General features: G+C 35.5%; 6 protein-coding genes and 2 pseudogenes across 8 annotated transcripts; all 8 read left to right on the top strand.

Moving 5' to 3' along the window:
- Positions 1–759: 759 nt before the first annotated feature.
- On the top strand, positions 760–4,293 carry LOC132170718 (putative glutathione S-transferase). 2 transcript variants are annotated; one of them, XM_059581805.2, is made up of 3 exons: positions 760–1,197; positions 1,705–2,056; positions 4,214–4,293. In XM_059581805.2, exons 1-2 carry the CDS (start codon positions 883–885, stop codon positions 2,023–2,025), a joined length of 636 nt encoding a protein of 211 aa, XP_059437788.2. In that variant the 5' UTR covers positions 760–882; the 3' UTR covers positions 2,026–2,056; positions 4,214–4,293. The 2 variants fall into 2 exon arrangements, with proteins under 2 accessions (XP_059437788.2, XP_059437787.2); XM_059581804.2 differs by lacking the exon at positions 4,214–4,293 and having other exon boundaries at positions 1,705–2,176.
- Positions 4,294–4,310: 17 nt separating this feature from the next.
- LOC132170722 (putative glutathione S-transferase) lies at positions 4,311–6,345 on the top strand. The gene is made up of 2 exons (XM_059581807.2): positions 4,311–4,751; positions 5,821–6,345. The coding sequence occupies exons 1-2, from the start codon at positions 4,407–4,409 to the stop codon at positions 6,166–6,168; spliced, it is 693 nt and encodes a 230-aa protein (XP_059437790.2). The 5' UTR covers positions 4,311–4,406; the 3' UTR covers positions 6,169–6,345.
- Positions 6,346–7,869: 1,524 nt separating this feature from the next.
- LOC132170721 (putative glutathione S-transferase) lies at positions 7,870–9,533 on the top strand (annotated as a pseudogene).
- A 1,254-nt stretch (positions 9,534–10,787) lies between these two features.
- LOC132170296 (putative glutathione S-transferase) lies at positions 10,788–12,988 on the top strand. Of its 2 annotated transcripts, XM_059581221.2 has the most exons (3): positions 10,788–11,243; positions 12,157–12,530; positions 12,649–12,988. In XM_059581221.2, exons 1-2 carry the CDS (start codon positions 10,929–10,931, stop codon positions 12,502–12,504), a joined length of 663 nt encoding a protein of 220 aa, XP_059437204.2. In that variant the 5' UTR covers positions 10,788–10,928; the 3' UTR covers positions 12,505–12,530; positions 12,649–12,988. The 2 variants fall into 2 exon arrangements, with proteins under 2 accessions (XP_059437204.2, XP_059437203.2); XM_059581220.2 differs by lacking the exon at positions 12,649–12,988 and having other exon boundaries at positions 10,790–11,243; positions 12,157–12,641.
- A 901-nt stretch (positions 12,989–13,889) lies between these two features.
- Positions 13,890–15,957, top strand: LOC132170458 (putative glutathione S-transferase parC). The gene is made up of 2 exons (XM_059581449.2): positions 13,890–14,343; positions 15,371–15,957. The coding sequence occupies exons 1-2, from the start codon at positions 14,029–14,031 to the stop codon at positions 15,713–15,715; spliced, it is 660 nt and encodes a 219-aa protein (XP_059437432.2). The 5' UTR covers positions 13,890–14,028; the 3' UTR covers positions 15,716–15,957.
- Positions 15,958–17,295: 1,338 nt separating this feature from the next.
- On the top strand, positions 17,296–18,318 carry LOC132170457 (putative glutathione S-transferase parC). Its single transcript, XM_059581448.2, has 2 exons — positions 17,296–17,769; positions 17,920–18,318. Exons 1-2 carry the CDS (start codon positions 17,455–17,457, stop codon positions 18,250–18,252), a joined length of 648 nt encoding a protein of 215 aa, XP_059437431.2. The 5' UTR covers positions 17,296–17,454; the 3' UTR covers positions 18,253–18,318.
- A 989-nt stretch (positions 18,319–19,307) lies between these two features.
- Positions 19,308–21,563, top strand: LOC132172115 (putative glutathione S-transferase). The gene is made up of 2 exons (XM_088510336.1): positions 19,308–19,745; positions 21,118–21,563. Exons 1-2 carry the CDS (start codon positions 19,431–19,433, stop codon positions 21,451–21,453), a joined length of 651 nt encoding a protein of 216 aa, XP_088366462.1. The 5' UTR covers positions 19,308–19,430; the 3' UTR covers positions 21,454–21,563.
- An 857-nt stretch (positions 21,564–22,420) lies between these two features.
- On the top strand, positions 22,421–24,911 carry LOC132172116 (putative glutathione S-transferase parC; annotated as a pseudogene).
- The last annotated feature ends 1,260 nt before the right edge of the window (positions 24,912–26,171 follow it).

Genomic DNA, 26,171 nt, shown 5'->3' with positions numbered 1-26,171 from the left:
TCAAGGTTGTTTTTTTTTTTTTTTTTTTGGTATATGTTTTGTTTATGACTTGGTTTGCATAGATATGAAAATTGTGATTAGTGTTATGGGGTTTTTTCTTTTTTCTTTCCAGTAATTGATATATATACATTGTGTGGTTTAGTAATCACCAATAAACTATTCTTAATTAACGTCCATTTTGTGGCTGATTAATCTAGATATATCTTCGTCTTCCTCATTTGGTGTGTTTGGAAAATGGCACACAGATTTCTTGGAGGGGTGTGATGGGGACGAAGATATGAGGGAGGCTATGAAGCTTCGTGTGGGTGCTGACTAAGAAGGTAAATCTATAGCCGGCCAACAGCTGGCTTACGTGATGCATTTGCCATTTGACGAAGGAGAATAACTTAGGCCTTGTTTGTTAAACTCCACCCCATCCTCTACATTCTATCACACTATTCACTTCATTTTTTTCTAAAAAAAAATTCTTACTTTTATATCAAATCATGCACTTCTTATATCACATCATTTACATTTTATTATTATTCAAATAAAAAAATCACTACAAAACAAAAATTTTTACTTTCTAATAAAACTTTTTCATTTCACCATATCAATCATTACTTCTTTTTTCTTTTTTTTTACACATGAACAGTACTGTGGAGGTGTTGACAGGGAGGTTGCACAAAAAGGAGAAAAGCCACCCCAGCGGAAAGAAAATGAATAGAAAACCACACAAGTTAGAACAATCAACCCACCTTTTGGGCATGAAAAGTAAAAGTCCAACACATGCAGCCCGCCTTCGCATACTGAGCTAGCTAGAAGTCCGAGGATGTCCCACATCTTTCTGGGTCCTCTGTCCCAATTTTCTTCGCTCACCAAGTTGCTTGAATCTTTTTGACAATGGCGGACGAGGTGGTTCTGCTGGGTTTCTGGCCCAGCATGTTCGGGATGAGGGCGAGGATCGCGCTGGCTGAGAAGGGGATCAAATACGAGTATAAGGAGGAGGACTTGAGGAACAAGAGCGATCTGCTTCTCAAGATGAACCCGGTTCACAAGAAGATCCCGGTTCTCATCCACAACGGTAAACCGATCTGTGAGTCCCTCATCATCGTTCAGTACATTGACGAGGTCTGGAACCACAAGTCCCCGCTGCTGCCCTCTGATCCTTACCACAGATCTCATGCCAGGTTCTGGGCTGACTTCGTTGATAAGAAGGCATGTAGTACTTACCTTCTCTGCAATTTTTTTTTTTTTTTCTTTTCTTTTTCTTCTAATGTTATTTTCATTTTAGTTTATATATTTATTTTTATTGATTAATTTACAGAGTGATAAAAATCTCAATATATAGTTGCCTCCGTTAAAGCTTTAATTCTCTGTTTCATACGTTTATGTTGTATTTGAGATAATAAGATCTGAACTATTTAATTTTAGTGATTGTAGTTTAAAATATATATTTGTACGGGGAATAACAAGATCTAAACTATTAATTAAAAATAATTATACTATGAAATTACTTAAGAAATTTCTTTTTTTTAAAAAAAAAAAAAAAAAAATCTGATATTTGAATAATGATTACTTATTAGAATTAACTATTTCATACGAAAGATTCATTTAGCAATGATGACTCTACTATGTATTTGACCAAACTTTATGAGATTTGATGAATAGTTCGAAACTATAATTATACTGTACGTAATGGGATTATGGGAGTGCAAAATGCAGGTGAATGGTGTTGGAGGGAAGTTATGGGATACAAAAGGAGAAGAGCAGGAGGCAGCAAAGAAGGAATTCTTGAAAATGTTTAAGACATTGGGGAGAGAGCTTGGTGAGAAGCCTTACTTTGGGGGTGAAACATTTGGGTTTGTCGACATTGCTCTCGTCTCTTCCTACGCCCATTTGCAGGTATTCTATGAGAGATTTTGCAAATTTAGAATGGAGGCTGAGTGCCCCAAGCTTGTTGCATGGGTTAAGAGGTGCAAGCAGAAGGAGAGTGTCGCCAAGTCGCTCCCTGACCAGAAGAAGATTTCTGACTTTCTCTCCTAGTGGTTTGAACCTGACGTAGCAGAAGACTAAGGTAACTAATCAAAGAGTAGCGTCTTTATTTCTGTAAGGAGAAGCGTCTTCGTCTTCTACTAAAAAAGATAAAAACAAGCCCGCATGTTAAAAGAATGATAAAACTCCGCAGAGTATTTGAAAGAGAATTCTTTGATTTAATAATAATTCAATTAGTTGAGTTTTACATAATAAGCTAGCCTATTTATAGAAGAAAAATACTTGTAAAGAAAGTAAACCTACTTCTAGTAGAAAAAGTAAATCTAATCCTAGTAACAATAGTAAACCTAACCCTATAAGAAAGAAAATAAGGTTCTAATAAAATAAAATAAAATCCTGATATAAAATTGACAATCAGTGGAAATCATGACAATCTTTCCTTTTGTACTTTCTTTGTCTGAGAATGGATAAAATTCTGATCAAGCGGCACTGCTCCGATATTATTTTTGATATTTTCTTTATTTTCGTTTTTATCGAAAATAAAGGTAAATATCGTCCTACATCACAACCAAAGGAATTATATATATATATATATATATTCCTTCTTAGACAATGAATAAAGGGCAAAAGAAAAGTTAAGAAGGAAAAGAAGATATATATATATATATATATATATATATATATATATATATATATATATATATATATCTTCTTTTCCTTCTTAACTTTTCTTTTGCCCTTTATTCATTGTCTAAGAAGGAAAAGAAACAAATAGTTAACAAAATCTGTATCCAATTTTGATTTCAAAAAATTGAATTAACGAAAATTTAGCTGCAAAAAAGCTTAGTCGAACGAGGATAGGATTGGGAAGCGATAAAGAACAACAGATAGAGATCTTGTATACTATTTAGAGCGCAACGATAACCCAAAATATACACTACAACACATAAGAAAGGGGTGGTTTGTCTGATTTGGGAATATATGGTTCATAGGGGGTGATTAATTTGACGACCCCAAATCTGGTTTTAGGAAGAGCTCGAACCACCCTTATGGACAAAAGCGATGGTTTGGCCATAACTAACTTGACATTTGTCTTTGGTTCATGTCTTGTTGTACGTGTCTTTTTGTGTGATGAAATTGTTCCTTTCTACCATAGGAATATAGGAATGCTTTTTTGCAATCTATCAAAATGCTAAAGTGAAGAGATGGTGAGTAGATGATTGCTAGAATGCATTGTAGCATTCCTCATAGGAATAAGAAAGACACTTTGTTACAAAGTGCCTTTTCACGAGAGGATAAATATGACCCTTAGATAAGATAAAAATTAAAAAATATGATCATTAAGAAAAGGGTTAAATACTCCATACCCCCCTAGAGTTTCCCAACTTTATTTTTTCTCCCCTGTGGTTTCACTTTTATCATAGGAGGTCCCTCTGGTTTTGATAAGTGACCAAATTAGTCTATCTGTTAGTTGACAGTTAGGACTGACACGTGGACCAATCAGACGTTGACACATGACACACATTTAATTTTTTTTAAAAAAAAAAAAGAAAAAAAGAAAAAAAAAAAAAGAAACGGAAAAAAATCGGGGGTGGCTCGAATGGCCAAGGGAGCCACCCCCAATTTTTTTCCGTTTCTATTTAAAAAAAAAAAAAAAAAAAATTAAAAATACATTATTTTTTTATTTTTTTTAAAAAAAAAATTAAATATGTGCCACGTGTCGACGTCCGATTGGTCCACGTGTTAGTCCTAACGGTCAACTAACGGATTGACTAATTTGGTCACTTATCAAATCCACAGGGACCTCCTGTGATAAAAGTGAAACCACAGGGGGAAAAAATAAAGTTGAAAAACCCTAGGGGGGTATGGAATATTTAACCCTTAAGAAAAATACAAAATTTTAAAAATATTATCAAAAGAATAAGGCAAATAATAAAAAATATGACAATTAAAAAATACAAACATTCAAAATTATAAAAGTTAAAGAAAGAATAAAGAAATTTTTGAAAAAAAAAAAATATTTAAATAAAATTATAAAAATGAATTGTTAAAATGGCGAGACAGCTAAAATGCTTTAAAGAAGTGGATAAGCTCAAAATCTATAAGAAATGTTAGCCTTACAAATATATTTTACAATATGATGTAATATAACATGATTGAAAATGAAATAAATTCATAGCCTGCCAGCAGCCAGATACGTGATGCATTTGCCATACGCGGAAATCACCATCTTTTTCAGGACTTGGGCACGAAGTAGAACAGCCACCCATCCATAGGAAAGAAAATGCATAGAAAACGACACAAGTTTGAACAATCGACCCACCTTCATTGTCCGAGGGCTGTCGCGTCACACATCTTTTTGGCTCCTCTATACGTCCCACTTTTCTTCCCCCCCAAGTTGCGTTGCTTCAATCTTTTTGAGGCTTGTGACAATGGCGGACGAGGTGGTTCTACTGAGTTTCTGGTCCAGCATGTTCGGGATGAGGGCGAGTATCGCGCTGGCGGAGAAGGGGATCAAATACGAGCATAAGGAGGAGGACTTCTCACAAAAAAAAAATAAGGAGGAGGACTTGTGGAACAAGAGCGATCTGCTTCTCAAGATGAACCCGGTTCACAAGAAGATCCCGGTTCTCATCCACAACGGTAAACCGGTCTGTGAGTCCCTCATCATCGTTCAGTACATTGACGAGGTCTGGAACGACAGGTGTCCACTGCTGCCCTCCGATCCTTACCAGAGAGCTCAAGCCAGGTTCTGGGCTGATTTCATTGATAAGAAAGTACGTATATAGTCTTACCTTCTCTGCAATTTTTTTTTTTTTTCTTCTAATGTTATTTTGATTTTTTCAAACGAAAGAAACTAATCCCAAGGCAGTAGCAGCTCAAAAGATTTTTGTTTATTTATTTTCATTGATTAATTTGTAGTCTTGTAGAGTCATAAAACATCTCAATATATAGTTGCCTCCGTTAAAATTTCAACTCTCTGTTTCTTACGTTTTTGTTGTATTTGGGATAATTAGATCTGGACTATTTAATTTTAATGATTATAATTTAAAAACTTTATTTCTATGGGGAATAACAAGATCTAAGCTATTAATTAAAAATAATTGTTGGCTGGATTTTTCAGCAAGACACACTCCAAGGGCAGTAGATTAAACAAGGGAAACACAAGAGAATAAGGAGAACAACTTGCTATAAAAATTTTGCAGAAAATGAGTAAAAGGTAAGAGAAAAATAGGGGGAAAGAACGGGGAGAAGAAGAACAATTTTCTGCAAGGGACTAGACTCTTTCTTCTATTTTTCTTCTTCTTCTAGTTAGAGTATATTTGAATGACCCTAAAGTTAGGGATTTGATTATGATTGATGAAGATTAGATTAGTCTAATTTAGGGATTTGATTATAATTTGATCACTCTAAATTAGGGGATTTGATTAAGATTACATTTATGTATAAGCTCTGTAAATAGAGCATTCTGTATTGTAACAATCATTCAATAAGAACATAATGTAGCATTTGGGCTTTATCTGTAGACATAGATCATAGACCAAAGTCATCAAACCTATTCTGCAATTTATTATTTCATTTTGAATTTCTTTACTTCTTACATTCTCATTTTTCTGCAGCTACACAATACAAAAGATAAGATAAACCTTTTACAAAAAGAGTTTTAGAACCACACACGTGGCTTCACAACACACACAATTTCACCTACTACAAACTAGAGTTTAATAAACACAACCAAAGATAAAAGTTGACAAGTCAAAGCACATTAGTTTGTAACAATAATGAACAAAATTTTATGAATAGTGCGAAACTATAATTATAATGTAATGGGAGTGCAAAATGCAGGTGTTCGAATTTTCGAAGAGCATATTCTCCGAAAAAGGAGAAGAGCAGCTGGAGGCAGCAAGGAAGGATTTCTTGGAAAGTTTTAAGACATTGGAGGGAGAGCTTGGCGAGAAGCCTTACTTTGGGGGTGAAATATTTGGGTTTGTCGACATTGCTCTTATCAGTTTCTACAGCTGGTTCTATGTGTATGAGACTTTTGGGAAATTGAGCATAGAGGCTGAGTTCCCCAAGATCATTGAATGGGCTAAGAGGTGCCTGCAGAAGGAGAGTGTCGCCAAATCTCTTCCTGACGAGAAGAAGGTTTATGAGCATGCCTTGAATTTGAGGAAGAAATTGCATTTGGAATAGAGTAAATGGTCTTGTGGGATTGTTTGGTGTCTATGTCCTGACTGAGTGTCATGTCAGAAGAGCATGTATGTTTGGTGTGTTTGGTTTTCATGTGGTGTTGTGTCCTCTTGTTTCATGAAATTAATTGTACCTTTCTACTATATATAGGAATAAGAAAGACACTTTGTTGCGGCTTTCTACAAGAGGATTGATATATATATATATATATATATATATATATATATATATATATATATATAAACCAAATAAGAACAAAACCACCAAATTATTTAAGTTAATTCATTTTTTTTTTTTTTTTTAATAATATTTGCAGCAGCCACTCCCAGCCCATCTGGGGTGGCTCACCGGCCACCTCAAATGGGCTGGGCGTGGCCTACGCGGCCACCTCCGCCCTTGGGGTGGCTGGCCCCATCAATTTATTTAAAAAAAAATAAAAAATAAAATTAATTTTTTAGGGTTTAGGTGGAATAATTTGGTGTAACTTGATGAGTGGTGGACACACAGGGGTGGGTTTACACCACCTCCTTATAGAAGTCACTATATATATATATATATATATATATATATATTCTTTTCTTTTTGAACTTTATTTTTTTGGCCTTTTATTCTTTGTCTAAGAATGAAATAAACAAATATTTAACAAAAGAGAGCCCTATTATTTCAATTTATTTGGATGGGCCGTAAGTTTTTCCAGTTTCTAATGAGATATTGAGACATCATTTAAAAAACACTAAATATAATAACTATGAATGCACGAGATCTTATGAAGAAAAAAAAAATACACTATTAACAAAAAGGCTCAACCAACTCTTTAGCCTAATGCCACCGCTAGATTCTAGTCAAAGCCACCGCCCAATATGCACACCACCAACAGATGGGACGCCGGACTACCCAAGCTCCATCCCACCACAAAACTGCTAGACCCAATCCAAACTATGTTAACTGGGGTTCGGGGCAGCTAATGGTGATGGCCGGCATACATGACAACCATAGCTACGGCTAACAATAATAGTTAAGATTTCTAGGGGGCATAAAATGTTATACATATTTTTAAGTATTTACTTTTAAATATTTATTTTCCTACGCGAAAATAAAATTCGTGAAAATTCTTGACGTGGAAGTACTTGTAGATCTCCACCAGGATAATTTGTATATTATCCCCATAATATATATATATATATATATATATATATATATAAAACGACACAAGTTGGAACATGTAACCCATGCACCATCAGTGTAAACCCTTGATCCATTATATAAGAGTGTGTTTGGCAAACCCCCTGGTTTTACAAAGTAGTGTACACCTCTGGGTTGGTGCCTTTCCATCAGGTACGGCTTGTGGTTGAACAGACTCACCCAGCCGGTTTGAAAAATGAAAGTGTAAATAATTTCTATTTTGCTTCTTAAAACATCTTACACAAATAGTTGTTTATCTTTTAGAAGGGCATAATTGTCTTTTAACAAAACATGGCTTGTCACATACATGGTTAACCGTGATAAACCGCAGCATGGTCAGATGGCACCAATCGAGGAACAGTACCATGGGAAGCGGGAGAATGTGCTGCAGCTTAAGTAAAAGCCCGACACAACCGCATACTCCGAGCCCGAGGACTATCCCACTCCCACATCTTTTTGGCTGGCTGCCTCTATAGACTATCCCACTTTTCTTTACTCCCCAAGTTGCTTCATTGCTTGACAATGGCGGGCGAAGTGGTTTTGCTGGATTTCTGGCCCAGCATGTTTGGGATGAGGGTCAGGATCACGTTGGCTGAAAAGGGGATCAAGTACTAGTACAAGGAGGAGGACCTGAGGCACAAGAGCGAGCTGCTTCTCAAGATGAACCCGGTTCACAAGCAGATCCCGCTTCTCATCCACAACGGGAAATCGGTCTGTGAGTCCCTCATCATCGTTCAGTACATTGACGAGGTCTGGAACCACAAGTCTCCGTTGCTTCCCTCTGATCCTTACCAGAGAGCTCATGCCAGGTTCTGGACTGACTTCGTTGATAGGAAGGTAGTCCGTCTCTGCAATTTTCTTTTTCATGGGTATTTTTATTCTTTTATTTATTTATTTATTTTTTGTATGTATAACAAGCTAGGCTTATTAGGTTAGATTGACAAGATTTCGTTAAACAACTATCATATTAAAGAATCATAGAAAAACAATACTTACATCTCCTTCAACAATGTTTTTTTGTTGTATTTGGAATAATAAGATTTGAGGCTCAGAGCTATTTAATTAAAAATAATGATTAAAAACCTTTTTAACCCAAGTGGTTTAACAATTTTATTTTTTGTCTCTTAGGGTTTAGTTATCACATGAGGTACTTCGGGTGCATAAAGACGGAGATGATATCTTTGTCTAATTTCCATTCAAAATTTGATTGAATCCACGTCAACGCCCCTAAAAACGCGACACGTATCCATGTACTTAATTAAAAATTAAATTAAAAATTAAAAACATTAAAAACATTAAAAAAAAAGTAAATTAAATTAATTTTTTTAAAAAAAAAAAAAAAATTGTTTGAAAAAAAGGGTGTCCGGAAGCCATACCAAGTTGCATAATGGGGGTGGCCGAAACCACCCCCGTTTGGCTTAGGGTGGTTTCGGCCACTCCAGACCAGCCGATTTGGGGGTAGCCAAACTACTCCCATGGCCCATGGGGCTGGTAACAACCCTTTTTTCTTTTCTTTTTTTCATTGGTCTTTTGGGGTGACTGAACCACCACTAGATCGGTGGAGTGGCTGAAACCACCCTAGGCCAAGCGCGCCACCCCCAATAGCCTTGGGGGTGGTTTCGACCACCCCCATTTTGCAACTTGGGGGTGGCCGAATCACCCCAAAACGACTAATTAAAAATATATAATGATTAGAATTTCAAGAAATTATTTGTACGTGGGATAATAAGATCTAAAATAGATATTAAGAAATTTTAAAAAAATTATGATATTTGAATAATTAGATTATTTATTATAATTATGTATTTGACCACTTCATGCACGTGACTGCAAAATGCATGTGTATGGAATTGGGAGGAAGTTATGGGCCACAAAAGGAGGAAGAGCAGGAGGCAGCAAAGAAGGAATTCTTGGAAATATTTAAGACATTGGAGAGTGAGCTTGGTGAAAAGCCTTACTTCGGGGGTGAAACATTTGGGTTTGTTGACCTTTCCTTCGTCACATTCTACAGTTGGTTCTATGTGTATGAGACTTTTGGAAAGTTCAGCATGGAGGCAGAGTTCCCCCAAATTGTTGCATGGGTTAAGAGGTGCATGCAAAAGGAGAGTATCGCCAACACTCTTCCTGGCCAGAAGAAGATTTATGAGTTTGCCTTGGAGTTGAAGAATATCTTTGGTTTGGAGTAGAGTACGTAAATGGTCTTGTTGGATTGTTTCGTGTCTGTGTCCCGAGTGTTATGCAAGAAGAGCATGTATGTTTGGTGTGTTTGGTTTTCATGTGTTACGTTGTTGTGTCTTCTTGTTTGATGAAATTGTACCTTTCTACTATAGGAATAAGAAAGACACTTTGTTGTGTTTGCTAAATGTTGGGTGAAAACGAAATTGTGCCTTTCTACGAGAGGAATGATTTATATCTATCTTCTTTGCGTTTTATCCATTGTCTAAGAAGGAAAAGATACAAAAATTTAACAAATTCTATATCCAGTTTTGATTTCAAAAAACAAAAAAAATGAATTAATGAAAATTTAGCTGCAAAAAAGATTAATCAAAGCAAGATAGGATTGGAGAGCAATAAAGAAAAATGGATCGAGACCTCAATATTTAGAACGCAAGCATAACTTTAATTTAAATAGACGCATAAGAAAGGGGTGGTTTGTCTGATTTGGGAATATATGGTTCATAGGGGGTGATTAATTTGACCACCCCAAATCTGGTCTTAGGAAGAGGTCGAACCACTCTTTTGGACAAAATCGATGGTTTGGCCTTGCAATTTGTCTTTGGTTCATGTGTTGTTGCACGTGTCTTCGATCTTGTGTGATGAAATTGTACCTTTCTACTATAGGAATAGAGGAATGCTTTTTGGCATTCTATCAAAATGCTAAAGTGAAGAGATGGTGGGTAGATGATTGCTAGAATGCATTGTAGCATTCCTCATAGGAATAAGAAAGACACTTTGTTACAAAGTGCCTTTTTACGAGAGGATTTATATATATATATGACCCTTAGATAAGACAAAATTAAAAAATATGATCATTAGGAAAAATACAAAATTTTAAAAATATTATCATAAGAATAAGACAAATATTAAAAAATATGACAATTAAAAAAATACAAACATTCAAAATTATAAAAGTTAAAGAAAGAATAAAGAAATTTTTGAAAAAAAAAAATTTAATAAAATTATTAACATGGCGAGACAGCTAAAATGCTTTAAAGAAATGGATACGCACAAAATCTATGAGAAATGTTAGACTTACAAATATATTTTACAACATAATGTGACACAACATAATAAAAAATGAAATAAATTTATAGCCCGCCAGCAGCCGGCTTACGTGATGCATTTGCCATTCGCTGAAACCATCATCTTTTTCAGGACTTGGGAACGAAGTAGAAAAGCCACCCATCCATAGGAAAGAAAACGACACAAGTTAGAACAAGTTAGATGCATAGAAAACGACACAAGTTAGAACAATCAACCCACCTTCACTCTCGCGTCACACATCTTTTTGGCTCCTCTATACATCCCAATTTTCTTCCCTCCCAAGTTGCGTTGCTTCAATCTTTTTGAGGCTTGTGACAATGGCGGACGAGGTGGTTCTACTGGGTTTCTGGCCCAGCATGTTTGGGATGAGGGCGAGTATCGCGCTGGCGGAGAAGGGGATCAAATACGAGCACAAGGAGGAGGACGTGTTTAACAAGAGCGATCTACTTCTCAAGATGAACCCGGTTCACAAGAAGATCCCGGTTCTCATCCACAACGGTAAACCGGTCTGTGAGTCCCTCATCATCGTTCAGTACATTGACGAGGTCCGGAACGACAGGTGTCCACTGCTGCCCTCTGATCCTTACCAGAGAGCTCAAGCCAGGTTCTGGGCTGATTTCATTGATAAGAAAGTACGTATATAGTCTTACCTTCTCTGCAATTTTCTTTTTTTTTTTCTTCTAATGTTATTTTGGATTTTTTCAAACCAAAGAAACTAATCCCAAAGTAGTAGCAGCTCAAAATAATTTTGTTTATTTATTTTCATTGATTAATTTGTAGAGTCATAAAACATCTCAATATATAGTTGCCTCCGTTAAAATTTCAACTCTCTGTTTCTTACGTTTTTGTTGTATTTGGGATAATTAGATCTGGACTATTTAATTTTAATGATTATAATTTAAAAACTTTATTTCTATGGGGAATAACAAGATCTAAGCTATTAATTAAAAATAATTGTTGGCTGGATTTTCCAGCAAGACACACTCCAAGGGCAGTAGATTAAACAAGGGAAACACAAGAGAATAAGAAGAACAATTTTCTGCAGAAATTCTGCAGAAAATGAGTAAAAGGCAAGAGAAAAACAAGGAGTGGAAGAACAATTTTCTGCAAGGTACTCGGCTCTTTCTTCTAGTTTTCTTCTTCTTTTTACATTCTCATTTTTCTGCAGCTACACAATACAAAGGACAAGAGAAACCTATTACAAAAAGAGTTTTAGAACCACACACGTGGCTTCACAACACACATTTTCACCTACTACAAACTAGAGTTTAATAAACACAACCAAAGATAAAAGTTGACAAGTCAAAGCACATTAGCTTGTAACAATAATGAATAAAATTTTATTAATTACACTATGAAATTACTTAAGAAATTTAAAAAAATAATGATATTTGAATAATTAGATCACTCATTAGAATTTACTATTTCATAGGAAAGATTCATTTAGCAATGATGACTCTACTATGGATTTGGCCAAACTTTATGAGATATTATGAATAGTGCAAAACTATAATTATAATTTAATGGGAGTGCAAATTAATGCAGGTGTACGAATCTTCGAGGAGCTTATGGACCGTAAAAGGAGAAGAGCAGCTGGAGGCAGCAAGGAAAGATTTCCTTGAAAGCTTTAAGACATTGGAGGGAGAGCTTGGCGAGAAGCCTTACTTTGGGGGTGAAACATTTGGGTTTGTCGACATTGCTCTCATCAGTTTTTACAGCTGGTTCTATGTGTATGAGACTTTTGGGAAATTGAGCATGGAGGCAGAGTTCCCCAAGATCATTGAATGGGCTAAGAGGTGCCTGCAGAAGAAAAGTGTCGCCAAGTCTCTTCCTGACGAGAAGAAGGTTTATGAGCGTGTCTTGGATTTGAGGAAGATCTTTCATTTGGAATAGATTAAATGGTCTTGTGGGATTGTTTGGTATGTATGTCCTGACTGAGTGTTATGTCAGAAGAACATGTATGTTTGGTGTGCTTGGTTTTCATGTGTTGTGTCCTCTTGTTTCATGAAATTAATTGTACCTTTCTACTATATATAGGGATAAGGAAGACACTTTGTTGTGGCTTTCTACGAGAGGATTGATATATATATATATTCCACTCAAAGCCACCGCCCGGCCAGTATTCACACCACCAACAGATGGGACGCCGCACTTCCCAAGCTCCAGCCCACCACAAAACTGCTAGACCCAATCCAAGCTATGTTACCTGGGGTTCGGGGCAGCTGATGGTGATGGTTGGCTTACATGACAGCCATAGCTACGGCTAACAATAATAGTTAAGATTTCTAAGGGGCATAAAATGTTATACATATTTTTAAGTATTTACTTTTAAATATTTATTTTCCTACGCGGCAATATAATTCGTGAAAATTCTTGACGTAGAAGTACTTGTAGATCTCCACCACTATAATAATTGAAGTGTTGAAAGGCTATTATTTGGTCCTTGACCTAAAATATGTTATATGTTTCACTACAAAAATATGTCGGTTGAAAAAAAAATAAAAAAAAATAGTGTAAGAGCCAAAAGTGAGAAGAATAATTTGTAAATAAAAATAAAAATTATCCCCATAATATATATATAGAAAACGACACAAGTTAGAACATGCAACGGTTGCAACCCACCTTCAGTGTAAAGGGTGTTTGGCAAACCTCCTCGTTTTACACGGCACTGTACACCTTTGGGTTGATACCTCTCCATCAGGTACAGCTTGTGGTTGAACAGACTGACCCAGCCGATTTAAAAAATAAAGAGAAATGCTAGAGGCCCAACTTAAGTTCAACTTTTGCCTTATTTTTTTTATTTTAAAAAAAAAACTAAATATCAAATGAAAAAAATGTGTGAATGAATAATATCTATTTTTGGTCCTTCTTTTATTTGGTATTTTTTTAAAAATACAAAATTATATTTTTCTTCATAAAAATGTCATTTTTATTATTTTAAAAAATACCAAATAAAAGAATGACCAAAAATAGATATTATTCATTCACACATTTTTTTCATTTATATTTAGTTTTTTTTAAAAAAAAAATAAAAAATAAGGTAAAAGTTGAACTTAAGTTGAGCCTCTAAGTTAGATACCTATCGTCCCTAAAAAAAAAAAAAAAGGCGTAAATAATTCCTATTTTTCTTCTTCAAAACACCTTACATAAATAATTGTCTATCTTTTATAAGGGCATAATTATTTTTTAACAAAACATGGCTTGTCATATGCACGGTTAACCGTAATAAACTGCAGCATGGTCAGATAGCACTGATCGAGGAATAGTACCGTGGGAAGTGGGGGACTGCGCTTAAAAGCCCGACACAACCGCATACTCCGAGCCCGAGGACTGTCCCACTCCCACATCTTTTTGGCTGGCTGCCTTTGTAGACTATCCCACTTTTATTTACTCCCCAAGTTGCTTCATTGCTTGACAATGGCGGACGAGGTGGTTCTGCTGGATTTCTGGCCCAGCATGTTTGGGATGAGGGTCAGGATCGCGTTGGCTGAAAAGGGGATCAAGTACCAGTACAAGGAGGAGGACCTGAGGCACAAGAGCGAGCTGCTTCTCAAGATGAACCCGGTTCACAAGCAGATCCCGGTTCTCATCCATAACGGGAAACCGGTCTGTGAGTCCCTCATCATCGTTCAGTACATTGACGAGGTCTGGAACCACAAGTCTCTGTTGCTTCCCTCTGATCCTTACCAGAGAGCTCATGCCAGGTTCTGGGCTGACTTCGTTGATAGGAAGGTAGTCCGTCTCTGCAATTTTCTTTTTCATGGGTATTTTTATTCTTTTATTTATTTATTTATTTTTTTGTGTGTATAACAAGCTAGGCTTATTAGGTTAGATTGACAAGATTTCTTTAAACAACTATCATATTAAAGAATCATAGAAAAACACTACTTACATCTCCTTCAACAATGTTTTTTTGTTGTATTTGGAATAATAAGATCTGAGGCTCTGAGCTATTTAATTAAAAATAATTGTTAAATACCTTTTTAACCCAAATAGTTTAACAATTTTATTTTTTGTCCCTTATGATTTAGTTATTACATAAGGTACTTTGGGTACATAAAGAGGGAAATGATACCCTTGTCTAATTTTCGTTCAAAATTTGATGAAATTTACGTCAATGCCCCTAAAAATTCAACATGTGTCCATATACTTAATTAAAAATAAAATAATAATAATAATTTTTTAAAAATTAAAAACATTAAAAAAAGTAAATTAAATTAATTAAAAAAAAAATTGTTTGAAAAAAAGGGTATTCGAAAGCCATACCAAGTTGCAAAATGGGGGTGGCCGGGGGTGGTTTCGGCCCACTCCAAACAAGCCGATTTGGGGGTAGCCGAACCACCCCCATGGCTCATGGGGTGGTTCCAACCCTTCTTTTTTTTTTTTTTTTTTTTTTTTTTTTTTTTTTTTTTATATTCATTGGTCTTTTAGGGTGGCTGAACCACTACCAGATCGGTGGAGTGGCTGAAACCAGCCCAGGCCAAACGCGCCACCCCCAACAGCCTTGGGGGTGGTTTCGACCGCCCCCATTTTGCAACTTGGGGGTGGCCGAACCACCCCAAAACGACTAATTAAAAATATATATTTCTATTTAATTAAAAATATATAATGGTTAGAATTTCAAGAATTTATTTGTACGTGGGATAATAAGATCTAAAATAGATCTTAAGAAATTTTTAAAAAATTATGATATTTGAATAATTAGATTATTTATTATAACTATGTATTTGACCACTTCATGCGCGAGTGCAAAATGCAGGTGTATGGAGTTGGAAGGAAGTTATGGGCCACAAAAGGAGAAGAGCAGGAGGCAGCAAAGAAGGAATTCTTGGAAATATACAAGACATTGGAGAGTGAGCTTGGTGAAAAGCCTTACTTCGGGGGTGAAACATTTGGGTTTGTTGACCTTTCCTTCGTCACATTCTACAGCTGGTTCTATGTGTATGAGAATTTTGGAAAGTTCAGCATGGAGGCAGAGTTCCCCCAGATTGTTGCATGGGTTAAGAGGTGCATGCAGAAGGAGAGTATCGCCAACACTCTTCCTGACCAAAAGAAGATTTATGAGTTTGTCTTGGAGTTGAAGAAGATCTTTGGTTTGGAGTAGAGTAAATGGTCTTGTGGGATTGTTTCGTGTCTGTGTCCCGGGTGTTACGTCAGAAGAGCATGCATGTTTGGTGTGTTTGGTTTTCATGTGTTAGGTTGTTGTGTCTTCTTGTTTGATGAAATTGTACCTTTCTACTATAGGAATAAGACACTTCGTTGTGTCAGCTAAATGTTAGGTGAAAACGAAATTGTGCCTTTCTACGAGAGGAATGATTTATCTATCTTCTTTTCTTTTGCGTTTTATCCATTGTCTAAGAAGGAAAAGAAACAAAAACTTAACAAATTCTATATCCAGTTTTGATTTCACAAAAAAAAAAAATGAATTAATGAAAATTTAGCTGCAAAAAAGATTAATCAAAGCAGGATAGGATTGGAGAGCTAGCAATAAAGAAAAATGGATGGAGACCTCAATGTTTAGAACGCGACAATAACTTCAATTTAAATAGACGCCAAGAACACCACAATACATATATAAGAAGTGGGTGGCTTTGCTGTTTTGGAGGTGGTCAAAAGGGGAGTGGTCCAGCAACTATTAATTTGGTCTTTAAGATAAGCCAAACCACTCCTATGACCAAAAGGGTTCTTTTGGCCACAACTAACCTACTTTTGGGTGTGGTTGAGTTACCCGGGTCCGGGTGTGAGGAAGCTAGTGGTGGTTCGGCTTCTCCTTTACCTTTGTATGTTGTCGAACCACCCTTAACAACTAAAAAGGGTCGTTTGATCACCTTCAACATATATACCTTTAAGAGGTGGGTGGTGTACACTCCGACTGAATTTATACACGGTCAATAATGTACTTGCATATTCCATGCATGTGACGTTACTACTTGACCATAATGATGCAGTGGGAAAAAAATAAAAATAAATAAAAATTGTTCATTTGAATGCCAATACTCTAGAATGAATATACTTCATAAATATATATCAAAGTCATTACATGTTTAGGGTGTGTTTGTTAAAAAACTTGAAAAATGAAGTGGATCGAAACTATAGTAGATTTGATTGATACGAGGAAAAAAAAAAGTAAGAATGTTTCGTATGAAAAATTGAAATAAAAAAAAAAAAAAAAAAAAATCAGCCAATTACAATAAATAGTTAGATTTCTAGAGTGAAAAATGTTAGTAGTTTATTTTTAAGCATTCATTTACTGACGTGGCAATAAAATTCGCAAAAAATCCTCATTTGGGAGTAGTTGTACGTAGCACTCCACCAGGCACCAAGGATAATAATTGAAGGGTCGAAAGGCGATTCTTTGGTCGGCATCTATGCCGTTCATCTTTGGTCGGCATCTTAAGACACATGCACCTCCTCCTCGACCACGTGTCTTCAGCAACACGTGAAGTTTATTACGTATAAACTTGCTCTTGTTTATTTGGGAAAAGGTTTAATTAAAGGTGTCAACTTTGTATTGCGAAAGGGACTCTCATACAAGATATTTTATGTGAGACTTCTTTACGGCTTAACTGGACAGACAAATGTAATGTAAAATATCTCATAGTGCCAATCTACTCATTGCCATACGACAGAAACACTGACGTCGTATTGGCTTCGGAAGTAGCTGGAAGGAAAGAGAATACAGAGAAAACGACAAACCAACCCACCTTCATTACAAAACCTTTCATACAAGTATAGATGGATTCCTGTGACTGTGAGTGAAAGCCCAAAACAGTCAGCTGTCAGCCCACGTTTCTTTGCTCTCCAATTAGTTGCTTAAATCATCTTTTGTCGAGCTGTGTGACAATGGCAGATGAGGTAGTTCTGCTGGATTTCCGGCCCAGCATGTTTGGGATGAGGGTCAGGATCGCGCTTGCTGAGAAGGGGATCGAGTACGAGTACAAGGAGCAGGACCTGAAGAACAAGAGCGAGCTGCTTCTCAAGATGAACCCGGTTCACAAGAAGATCCCGGTTCTCATCCACAACGGCAAGCCGATCTGTGGGTCCCTCATCATCGTTCAGTACATTGACGAGGTCTGGAACGACAGGTCTCCATTCCTGCCCTCCGATCCTTACCAGAGAGCTCACGCCAGGTTCTGGGCTGACTTTTTTGATCACAAGGTACGTACGTCTCTGCAATTTCTTTCCTTTTCTTTTTCTTCTAATGTTATGTTTTAATTTTTTCAAACCGATCGAAATAGTAGGAGCTCAAATATTTTAGTTTTTATTTATTTAATTCATTAAAATTTTATCTGGGAGTGCAAAATGTAGGTGTATGGTGTTGGAAGGAAGTTATTGGCGACAGAAGGAGAGGAGCTGGAGGTAACAAAGAAGGATTTCTTGGAAATGTTTAAGACATTGGAGAGAGAGCTTGGTGAGAAGCCCTACTTTGGGGGTGAAACATTTGGGTTTGTTGATATTGCTCTCATCACTTTCTACAGCTTCTATGTGCTTGAGACATTTGGAGAATTCAGCATAGAAGCAGGGTGCCCTGAGATTATTTCATGGGATAAGAGGTGCATGAAGAAGGAGAGTGTCGCCAAGACTCTTCCCCACCAAAAAAAGATTTACGAGTTTTCCTTGGAGAGTATTGGACTAGAGTAATGCTACTCTTCTCAGAATTACAGAGTGTAGAAATGATAAATATATATCTATGTTTCTTTTCTTTTCTTTTCTTTTGCCCTTTATCCATTGTCTAACAAGGCAAAGAAACAATTTATTTATTTATTTATTATTATTATTTTTTAACAAAATCTATATCCAATTTTGATTTAAAAAAATTGAATTAATAAAAATTTAACTGCAAAAAAAATTAGTAAAAGGAGGATTGTCTGTGCAATATTTAGAATGCAACACTAACTTTAATATGGGCCACCCAAAACACCATATGACACATAAAAAATGGGTGACTTGACTTAACAGTTTGTGGGGTGGTCACCACTATGGACAAAAGCATGGTTTGGCTATTACGAACTTAACTTTTTTGGGTGTGGCTAAACCATTTTTTATGGCTAAATGGGTGATGGTTCTACTACTTTTAACATAACCTTTGTATGCTGTGAACCATCTCCAATAACCAAAAAAATAGCTAACTTGACTACGTCTAACTAGCCTTTAGCAGGCGGTTGATGTAATGCTCTTACCAAATTTATATAGCATTGATACAATATTTGCATATTCTACGTGGTGCTATTACTTTACCTTAATGATTTAACGAAAAAAAAAAAAAAATCTTTTGTGTTTTTAAAGGAGAAAAATACCTTTAATCCTACCAAAGTTTCAACACTTTTTTATTCTTTAGCCTCCAAATATTAAAACGTGACAATAGACCCCACTTTTACACATCGTAGCGCCACATTAGAAAAATTAAAAGAAAAAAAAAAAGTTTCTAAATTGTCATGTGTGGTAGAAAGATGGTTAAAGTTCTCCAGGGGTAGCTCAATTGGTTGGAACCATGCCTAATGAAACAGAGATCACTAGCTCAAATCTCATTTCTCTCTCTTGTACAAACAAATAAAAAAACAAAAGCAAAAACACAAAAACAAAAAACAAAACAAAAAGAAAAAAAGAAAAGAAATATGGTCAAAGAGTCAAAATATCAAAAGCTCCCTAGGAAAGAAAATGCATAGAAAACGACACATCACACAAGTGTCACCAAACCCACCTTCATTGCAAACCTTATCCGCCTTCGATATGTAGAAGTCCGAGGACTGTCCCACATCTTCTTGGTCGTTCTATCCCACTTTTCTTTGCTCTCAAAGTTAGCTTCAATATTTTTGAAAATGGGGGACGAGGTGGTTCTGCTGGATTTCTGGCCCAGCGTGTTTGGAATGAGGGTCAGGATCGCCTTGGCTGAGAAGGGGATCGAATACGAATACAAGGACGACAACTTGAGGAACAAAAGCGATCTGCTTCTCAAGATGAACCCGGTTCACAAGAAGGTCCCGGTTCTCATCCACAACGGCAAATCGGTCTGTGAGTCACTCATCATCGTTCAGTACATTGACGAGGTCTGGAAGGACAAATCTCCGTTGCTGCCCTCTGATCCTCACCAAAGAGCTCACGCCAGGTTCTGGGCTGATTTTGTTGACCAGAAGGTAGAAAAGTCTGCAATTTCCTTTTTTAACTTTTTTTGCCTTCTAATTTTATTTTAATTCTTTTAAACCAAATAAACTAATCCCAAATTAGTAGGAGCTCAAATATTTTAGTTTATTTATATTGATTAATAATTTAATATATAGAGTGATAAAATATCCCAATATTTGCCTCCGTTATTAGAACTTTAATTCATCGTTTCTTACGTTGTTGTATTTGGGATAATAAAATCTGAACTATTTATTGAAAATAATTATTATAATTTTACTGTGAAATTACTTAAGAAATTTTAACAATTCTGATATCTGAACGAGAATAACTTCAATCATGCGAAGGTGTAAATTGGGTATTTTTCGTCTTTGACAAAATACTTTATAGGCAAAATACTCATCGACAAAATCATCGACAAAACCACGAGAGCCACAGTTATTGTTGATTTTAGAAACTCTAGTGTCGGAAACTCAAAGGTGGGTAGAGGGTGGTAAGGGTTGTTTAGAGTTAATGGAAATATTTATGAAATTGATTTGAATTAAAGATATAATATTTTCATCTCTATTGTATTTAGTGTTGTTACATTTCTCTTAAAAACTGTAAATTAAAGACTGTAAAATGAGATTTCACGACACATCATCGTAGAAGAGACTCAATTTGAATAGTTAGATGATTTATTAGAACTGAGAGTCTAATAAATGAACCTTCATAAGGAAGGTTCATTTTGATGATGGCTCTACTGTGTATTTGACCAGACTTTATGAGTTTTTATGAATAGTGCAAAACTATAACAAAGATTCGATAAAAATGAACACTTATTTCTTTTTTCCTAATTGAAATGAGAGAAAAGTACTACAAGGAAGGGTCCTTCAACCTCTGGATCCAGATGAAAGAGAAAATGGGAAAACTTAAAGTCGGTAGCGGCCTATTTAACTAATGCATGAGCACGAAAATTGGTGTATCTAAACATTTCGAAGCATTCTAGCTTCGAAAGAGGGAAAGATCAACACTAATGTCAAAAATTACAGAAGCAAAATGCCAATAAGCAAAAAGAGAAGGCTGATTCACTGTAAGAACCACCAATAGCGCATCCCCTTCAAGGGAGAAAACATCCATAGCAATAAGAGCACCCGTGGCTTCTCCCAAAAGGAGCCGTGTAAACTCTCTTAATATTTCACTCAAATGTATTTATAAAGTATCTGCTGTGCAGAGAATTTGTTGCAAAGATAACTCTACAAAAACTAACATGCTCTTTATCTTATCACTCGTATCTTCAACTATACAATTTGATTTTGAATTCTTGCTGTCATCGTTCCTGAACTGATGGCGAGGTGATTATGTCGTAATAGTAATTACAATGTATAATACGAGTGCAAAATACAGGTATATGCTGTTGGAAGGAAGTTATGGGAAACAAAAAGAGAAGAGCAGGAGGCAGCAAACAAGGATTTCTTGGAAACATTTAAGACATTGGAGACAGAGCTTGGTGAGAAGCCTTACTTTGGGGGTGAAACATTTGGGTTTGTCGACATTTCTCTCATCACTTTCTACAGCCGGTTCTATCTATACGAGAGATTTGGCAAATTGAGCATGGAGGCCGAGTTCCCCAAGATTGTTGCATGGGCTAAGAGGTGCCTGCAAAAGGAGAGTGTTGCCAACACTCTTCCTGACCAGAAGAAGATTTATGAGTTTCACATGAAGTGGTTTGGATTAGAGTAATGGTCTGGCCAGAGTTACAGAGTATTGTCTGCTAAATGTAAGATTATATATAGCCTTTCTACCATATATAGGAATAAGAAAGATATAAGGCTTTGCTTGTTGATGCGTTTTACCGGGTGTCCTTTGTTTTTTGTTTTGAGAAATGCTACACACACTCTCACCATCACACTTTTAAGTGCACATTTTTTGACGGGACATTAAAAATCACCATTGAATCCAAAATTCAATAGTGATATATTCAAAAATTCAATGGTTATTTTCAATGCTACATTAGGGAGTGTAATAGTGAGGGTATGCATAACATTTCTCTTGTGTTTGGTTTAAAAAAAAAAAGAAACTTCTATAAGTCTTTTGTACCCTTTAATAAGAAAAGGGGTATGGTGTTGGAAGGAAGTTAATGGAGACAAAAGGAGAAGAGCTGGAGGCAACAAAGAAGGAATGCTTGGAAATGTTTAAGACATTGGAGAGAGAGCTTGGTGAGAAGCCTTACTTTGGGGGTGAAACATTTGGGTTTGTCGACATTGCTCTCATCACTTTCTACAGCTTCTATGTGCTTGAGACATTTGGCGAATTCAGCATAGAGGCAGAGTGCCCCAAGATCATTTCATGGGATAAGAGGTGCATGAAGAAGTAGAGTGCCGCCAAGACTCTTCCCCACCAAAAGAAGACTTATGAGTTTTCCTTGGAGAGGATTGGACTAGAGTAATGCTACTCTGCTCAGAATTACAGAGTATAGAAATGTGCCTGCATTAACCATTAATGAGGAATGATATATATATATATATATATATATATATATATATATATGATCTTTCTTTTCTCTCTCAACTTTTCTTTTGCCCTTTATCCATTGTCTAACAAGGCGAAGAAACAAGTTTTTTAACAAAATGTATATCCAATTTTGATTTCGAAAAGACTGAGTTAATACAAGTTTAACTGCAAAACAATTAGTCAAACGAGGATTGTCTGTGCTATATTTAGAATGCAACATTAACTTTAATATGATTATGGGCCATTTATTTTAAATAAATGACCCAAAACACCACGACACATAAGAAAAGGATGACTTAACCACTTTCTGTGGCTAAATGGGGATGGTCAATTACCTTCAGCTAGAAAGGGCTAGTTTGATGCGGATGCTCTTCTCGTTTTGTAGAAAGATGGTCAAAGACTCAAAATATCAAAAGCCATCCCTAGGAAAGAAAATGCATAGAAAACGACACAATTGTCACCAAACCCACCTTCATTGCAAAACTTTCCTGCCTTCGATATGTACTGAGCTACGTAGAAGTTCGAGGACTGTCCCACATCTTTTTGGCCGCTCCATCCCACTTTTCTTTTCTTCCCAAGTTGCTTCAATATTTTTGAGACAATGGCGGACGAGGTGGTTCTGCTGGATTTCTGGGCCAGCGTGTTTGGGATGAGGGTCAGCCGGTCAGGATCGCTCTGGCTAAGAAGGGGATCGAATACGAGTACAAGGAAGACGACTTGAGGAACAAGAGCGAGCTGCTTCTCAAGATGAACCCGGTTCACAAGAAGATCCCGGTTCTCATCCACAACGGTAAACCGGTCTGTGAGTCCTTCATCATCGTTCAGTACATTGACGAGGTCTGGAACGACAAATCTCCGTTGCTGCCCTCTGATCCTTACCAAAGAGCTCACGCCAGGTTCTGGGCTGATTTTGTTGACCAGAAGGTAGACTCTGCAATTTCTTTTTTTAACTTTTTTTTCCTTCTAATTTTATTTTATTTCTTTTATACCAAAATAAACTAATCCCAAATTAGTAGGAGCTCAAATATTTTAGTTTATTTATTTATTTTTATTGATTAATATATAGAACAATAAAACATCTCAATATTTCCCTCCGTTGTATGTTCTTGGGATAATACAGGTGTATGCCGTTGCAGGGCCGGCTCAACATATTTTCGGGCCTTAGGCAAAACTTTGAAATTTGGCCTAATTTTTTTTTTTTTTTTTTAAGTAACAAATTTTTTTTTTTAATTCAATTTTTTTTTTTTTTAAAGTAACATATATATATATATATATATATATATAACAATAGATTTAGATACATCAATAATTTTCAACAATAGATTTAGATACATCAATAACATTTTCATTATTTTCTAATTCTTTTTGATGAGTTTTTTGTTCATTTATGAGTTTTTCACCTAAATTATCCTCTCAATAATTTATTTATTGCTAATAACAAATTTATTTAGAGCTCCTTTTTGAGATTCAATCAATTTGTCCTTTTTTTTTTTTTTTTTTAAGTTTTTCATATCCAAATGCATATTTTCTAGTAGACATGTTTAATTAAAAATACTAACAAATTAAACAAACACGATTTATCAAAAAAAAAATTATGACTATAATAAAATAAATGACAAAAATAGAACAATAAAACCTGATTTGACAAAGGAATTATGAAGCAGTTCTTGGAGATAGGACAAGAGACTTAGTCACACGGAGTCGGAGAGGAAGAGAAAATGATGAGATAGGCAGAGAAGAAAAACTCAAAAAAGAGCAAGCAAAGAGGAGAGGTAAAGTGAAAAATATAGAGACTGATATTTAAAATGCCCATGGTTGACAGCAGTTTATATTTTTGGCTCTTGACTTTCCCTAGATGGCTAAATAATAAATAGAAAATAAATGGTAATATTTTATTTCTAATGTTTATATTTTCTCATCAAAAACAAAAAATTTCAATAAAGAGGGCAAGAGGATGAATGAATGATGTAGGCGTGTACTGTAGCGTCAGGAGCTTTAGGAAATTGGCGTAATGATGTATAAGGCTTTAATGCTTTGTCCTTTTTTAATTTATTTTTTGAATTATTTTTAAAATTTATAGTGAGCTTATTAATTGGGGTCTTATTAAATTGAGGCATTAAATTTGGATTAAAAAAATTTTTAGGCCCTATTAAATAACATTTGGGCCTTCAATTTTTTTTTTTGGTCAAAAATAAATTTTTTTTAACTCAAAAAAAAATTTTTAGGCCTTATTAAATTGGGGGCCTTAGGCGAGGGCCTAACTCGCCTAGGGCCTAAGCCGGCCCTGTGCCGTTGGTACGAAGTTATATGCCACAAAAGGAGAAGAGCAGGAGGCAGCAAAGAAGGATTTCTGGGAAATATTTAAGACATTGGAGAGAGAGCTTGGTGAGAAGCCCTACTTTGGGAGTGAAACATTTGGGTTTGTCAACATTCTCTCATCACTTTCTACTGTCGGTTCTATGTCTACGAGGCATTTGGCAAATTCAGCATAGAGGCGGAGTGCCCCAAGATTGTTGCATGGACAAAGAGGTGCATGCAGAAGGAGAGTGTCGCCAAGACTCTTTCTGACCAGAAGAAGATTTATGAGTTTGTCTTGGAGTGGTTTGGTCTGGAGTAATGGTCTGGCCAGAGTTACAGAGCATTGAAGTGTTTGCTTGTATTAAAAATCACCATTTAATTCAAAATTCAATAATGATATGTTCAAAAATCCAATGATTATTTTTAATGCTACGTTAGAAAGTGTAAGAATGCAAGTGTGTGTAACATTTCTCTGTTGTGTTTGGTTTGAAAAATAGAAACTTTTAAAGATCTTTTGTATCTTTCAATAAGAAGATAATGCATCGGCCGAGAATAACAAATTAGAATTTGGTAAAAACACTAGATCATATTCTCTATCACCCATCATCATCCACAAAATTCCCATTGTTTCTAATTGGAGAATCCCCTGACATTATTTTTTATACTCTTGGTCTACTCAATACTATTAGTATAGTTAGCTACCAAGATTGATATGAGTACAAACATTCATGCTCACAACATTACTCATTGGGCATTACAATCCGTTCCACTTGCAACTTACCATCACAATATTATGGCAAAGACCCTCCTTGGAAATTAATTTGAAGCACGTTTTATTGTCTTGATTAGCCTGTATTTCTCTTTTTGTAGTACCGTGTTATTTCTTCTGTTTGGTTTTCTTGTTGTAGGTGTACCATTGTTTTTAGTACTCTATTAAAAAAAACTATGAATATTATTTCATACCCATTGGTGTGATGTGTTTCAAGTAGCTAACACTTTTTTAAATGATAAAGAATTTGTTTGAGTATGCGTTTGAATGGTTTAAAAGCGTATTTAATACTCAAAAAAAATTCGTTTAAATAAGAAAATACCCGTTTAGTAAAAAAAAAATTGAAAGTGCTTTTAAGAGTCTAAAAAGCTTTAAAATAGCCCAAATGCACTTTTGACAAAAGCTTAAAAATAAAATTTTTGCCCCCAAAAAATTTTTTTTTAGTTAAAAACTCTATTTTTCAAACACAATATCAAACATGCTCTAGGTTACTTAAAATATGCCACATCAACCATATAAAATATATGTAATAAATAAGTGTAAAAATAAAACTATTAAGACGGCTATATGATTGACTAGCTCGCTTGATTACATTTTTTTAATTAAAAACTATTTTGTTGCGACGTAAATATGAAAATAAATTTAATTTTTTTGTGTTTAAATAAAATTATCTATTAATTTTTGTAATTATTTTTTGGTAGAAAGCAAAAGGCAAAGATAGAAGACTTTATTGGAGACCATAAGTGAAGGGGAATAGAATCCTCTCCTTTAACAAAGGCTAATTCGGGGAATCTCTAAATGTTGACAGATTGAATAATTAGCAGTGGGGTCACCTTCGGGAAAATGCTATCTACAGTAACTACACGTACAAAAATTTACT

The sequence above is a fragment of the Corylus avellana genome, chromosome 1 (genome assembly GCF_965113065.1).
Source record: "Corylus avellana chromosome 1, dhCorAvel1.hap1.2, whole genome shotgun sequence".
Classification (NCBI taxonomy): Eukaryota; Viridiplantae; Streptophyta; class Magnoliopsida; order Fagales; family Betulaceae; genus Corylus; species Corylus avellana.
The sequence above is the reverse complement of the archived record's forward strand: the minus strand, read 5'-3'. Positions and strand labels throughout refer to the sequence as shown.

Excerpts from the sequence above, each read along its gene's own strand:
- LOC132170718 (XM_059581805.2), top strand. The coding sequence starts at position 883 with ATGGCGGACGAGGTGGTTCTGCTGGGTTTCTGGCCCAGCATGTTCGGG. Across the intron at positions 1,198-1,704 it reads CTGACTTCGTTGATAAGAAG|GTGAATGGTGTTGGAGGGAA; the intron begins GCATGTAGTACT and ends TGCAAAATGCAG.
- LOC132170722 (XM_059581807.2), top strand. The coding sequence starts at position 4,407 with ATGGCGGACGAGGTGGTTCTACTGAGTTTCTGGTCCAGCATGTTCGGG. Across the intron at positions 4,752-5,820 it reads CTGATTTCATTGATAAGAAA|GTGTTCGAATTTTCGAAGAG; the intron begins GTACGTATATAG and ends TGCAAAATGCAG.
- LOC132170296 (XM_059581221.2), top strand. The coding sequence starts at position 10,929 with ATGGCGGACGAGGTGGTTCTACTGGGTTTCTGGCCCAGCATGTTTGGG. Across the intron at positions 11,244-12,156 it reads CTGATTTCATTGATAAGAAA|GTGTACGAATCTTCGAGGAG; the intron begins GTACGTATATAG and ends AAATTAATGCAG.
- LOC132170458 (XM_059581449.2), top strand. The coding sequence starts at position 14,029 with ATGGCGGACGAGGTGGTTCTGCTGGATTTCTGGCCCAGCATGTTTGGG. Across the intron at positions 14,344-15,370 it reads CTGACTTCGTTGATAGGAAG|GTGTATGGAGTTGGAAGGAA; the intron begins GTAGTCCGTCTC and ends TGCAAAATGCAG.
- LOC132170457 (XM_059581448.2), top strand. The coding sequence starts at position 17,455 with ATGGCAGATGAGGTAGTTCTGCTGGATTTCCGGCCCAGCATGTTTGGG. Across the intron at positions 17,770-17,919 it reads CTGACTTTTTTGATCACAAG|GTGTATGGTGTTGGAAGGAA; the intron begins GTACGTACGTCT and ends TGCAAAATGTAG.
- LOC132172115 (XM_088510336.1), top strand. The coding sequence starts at position 19,431 with ATGGGGGACGAGGTGGTTCTGCTGGATTTCTGGCCCAGCGTGTTTGGA. Across the intron at positions 19,746-21,117 it reads CTGATTTTGTTGACCAGAAG|GTATATGCTGTTGGAAGGAA; the intron begins GTAGAAAAGTCT and ends TGCAAAATACAG.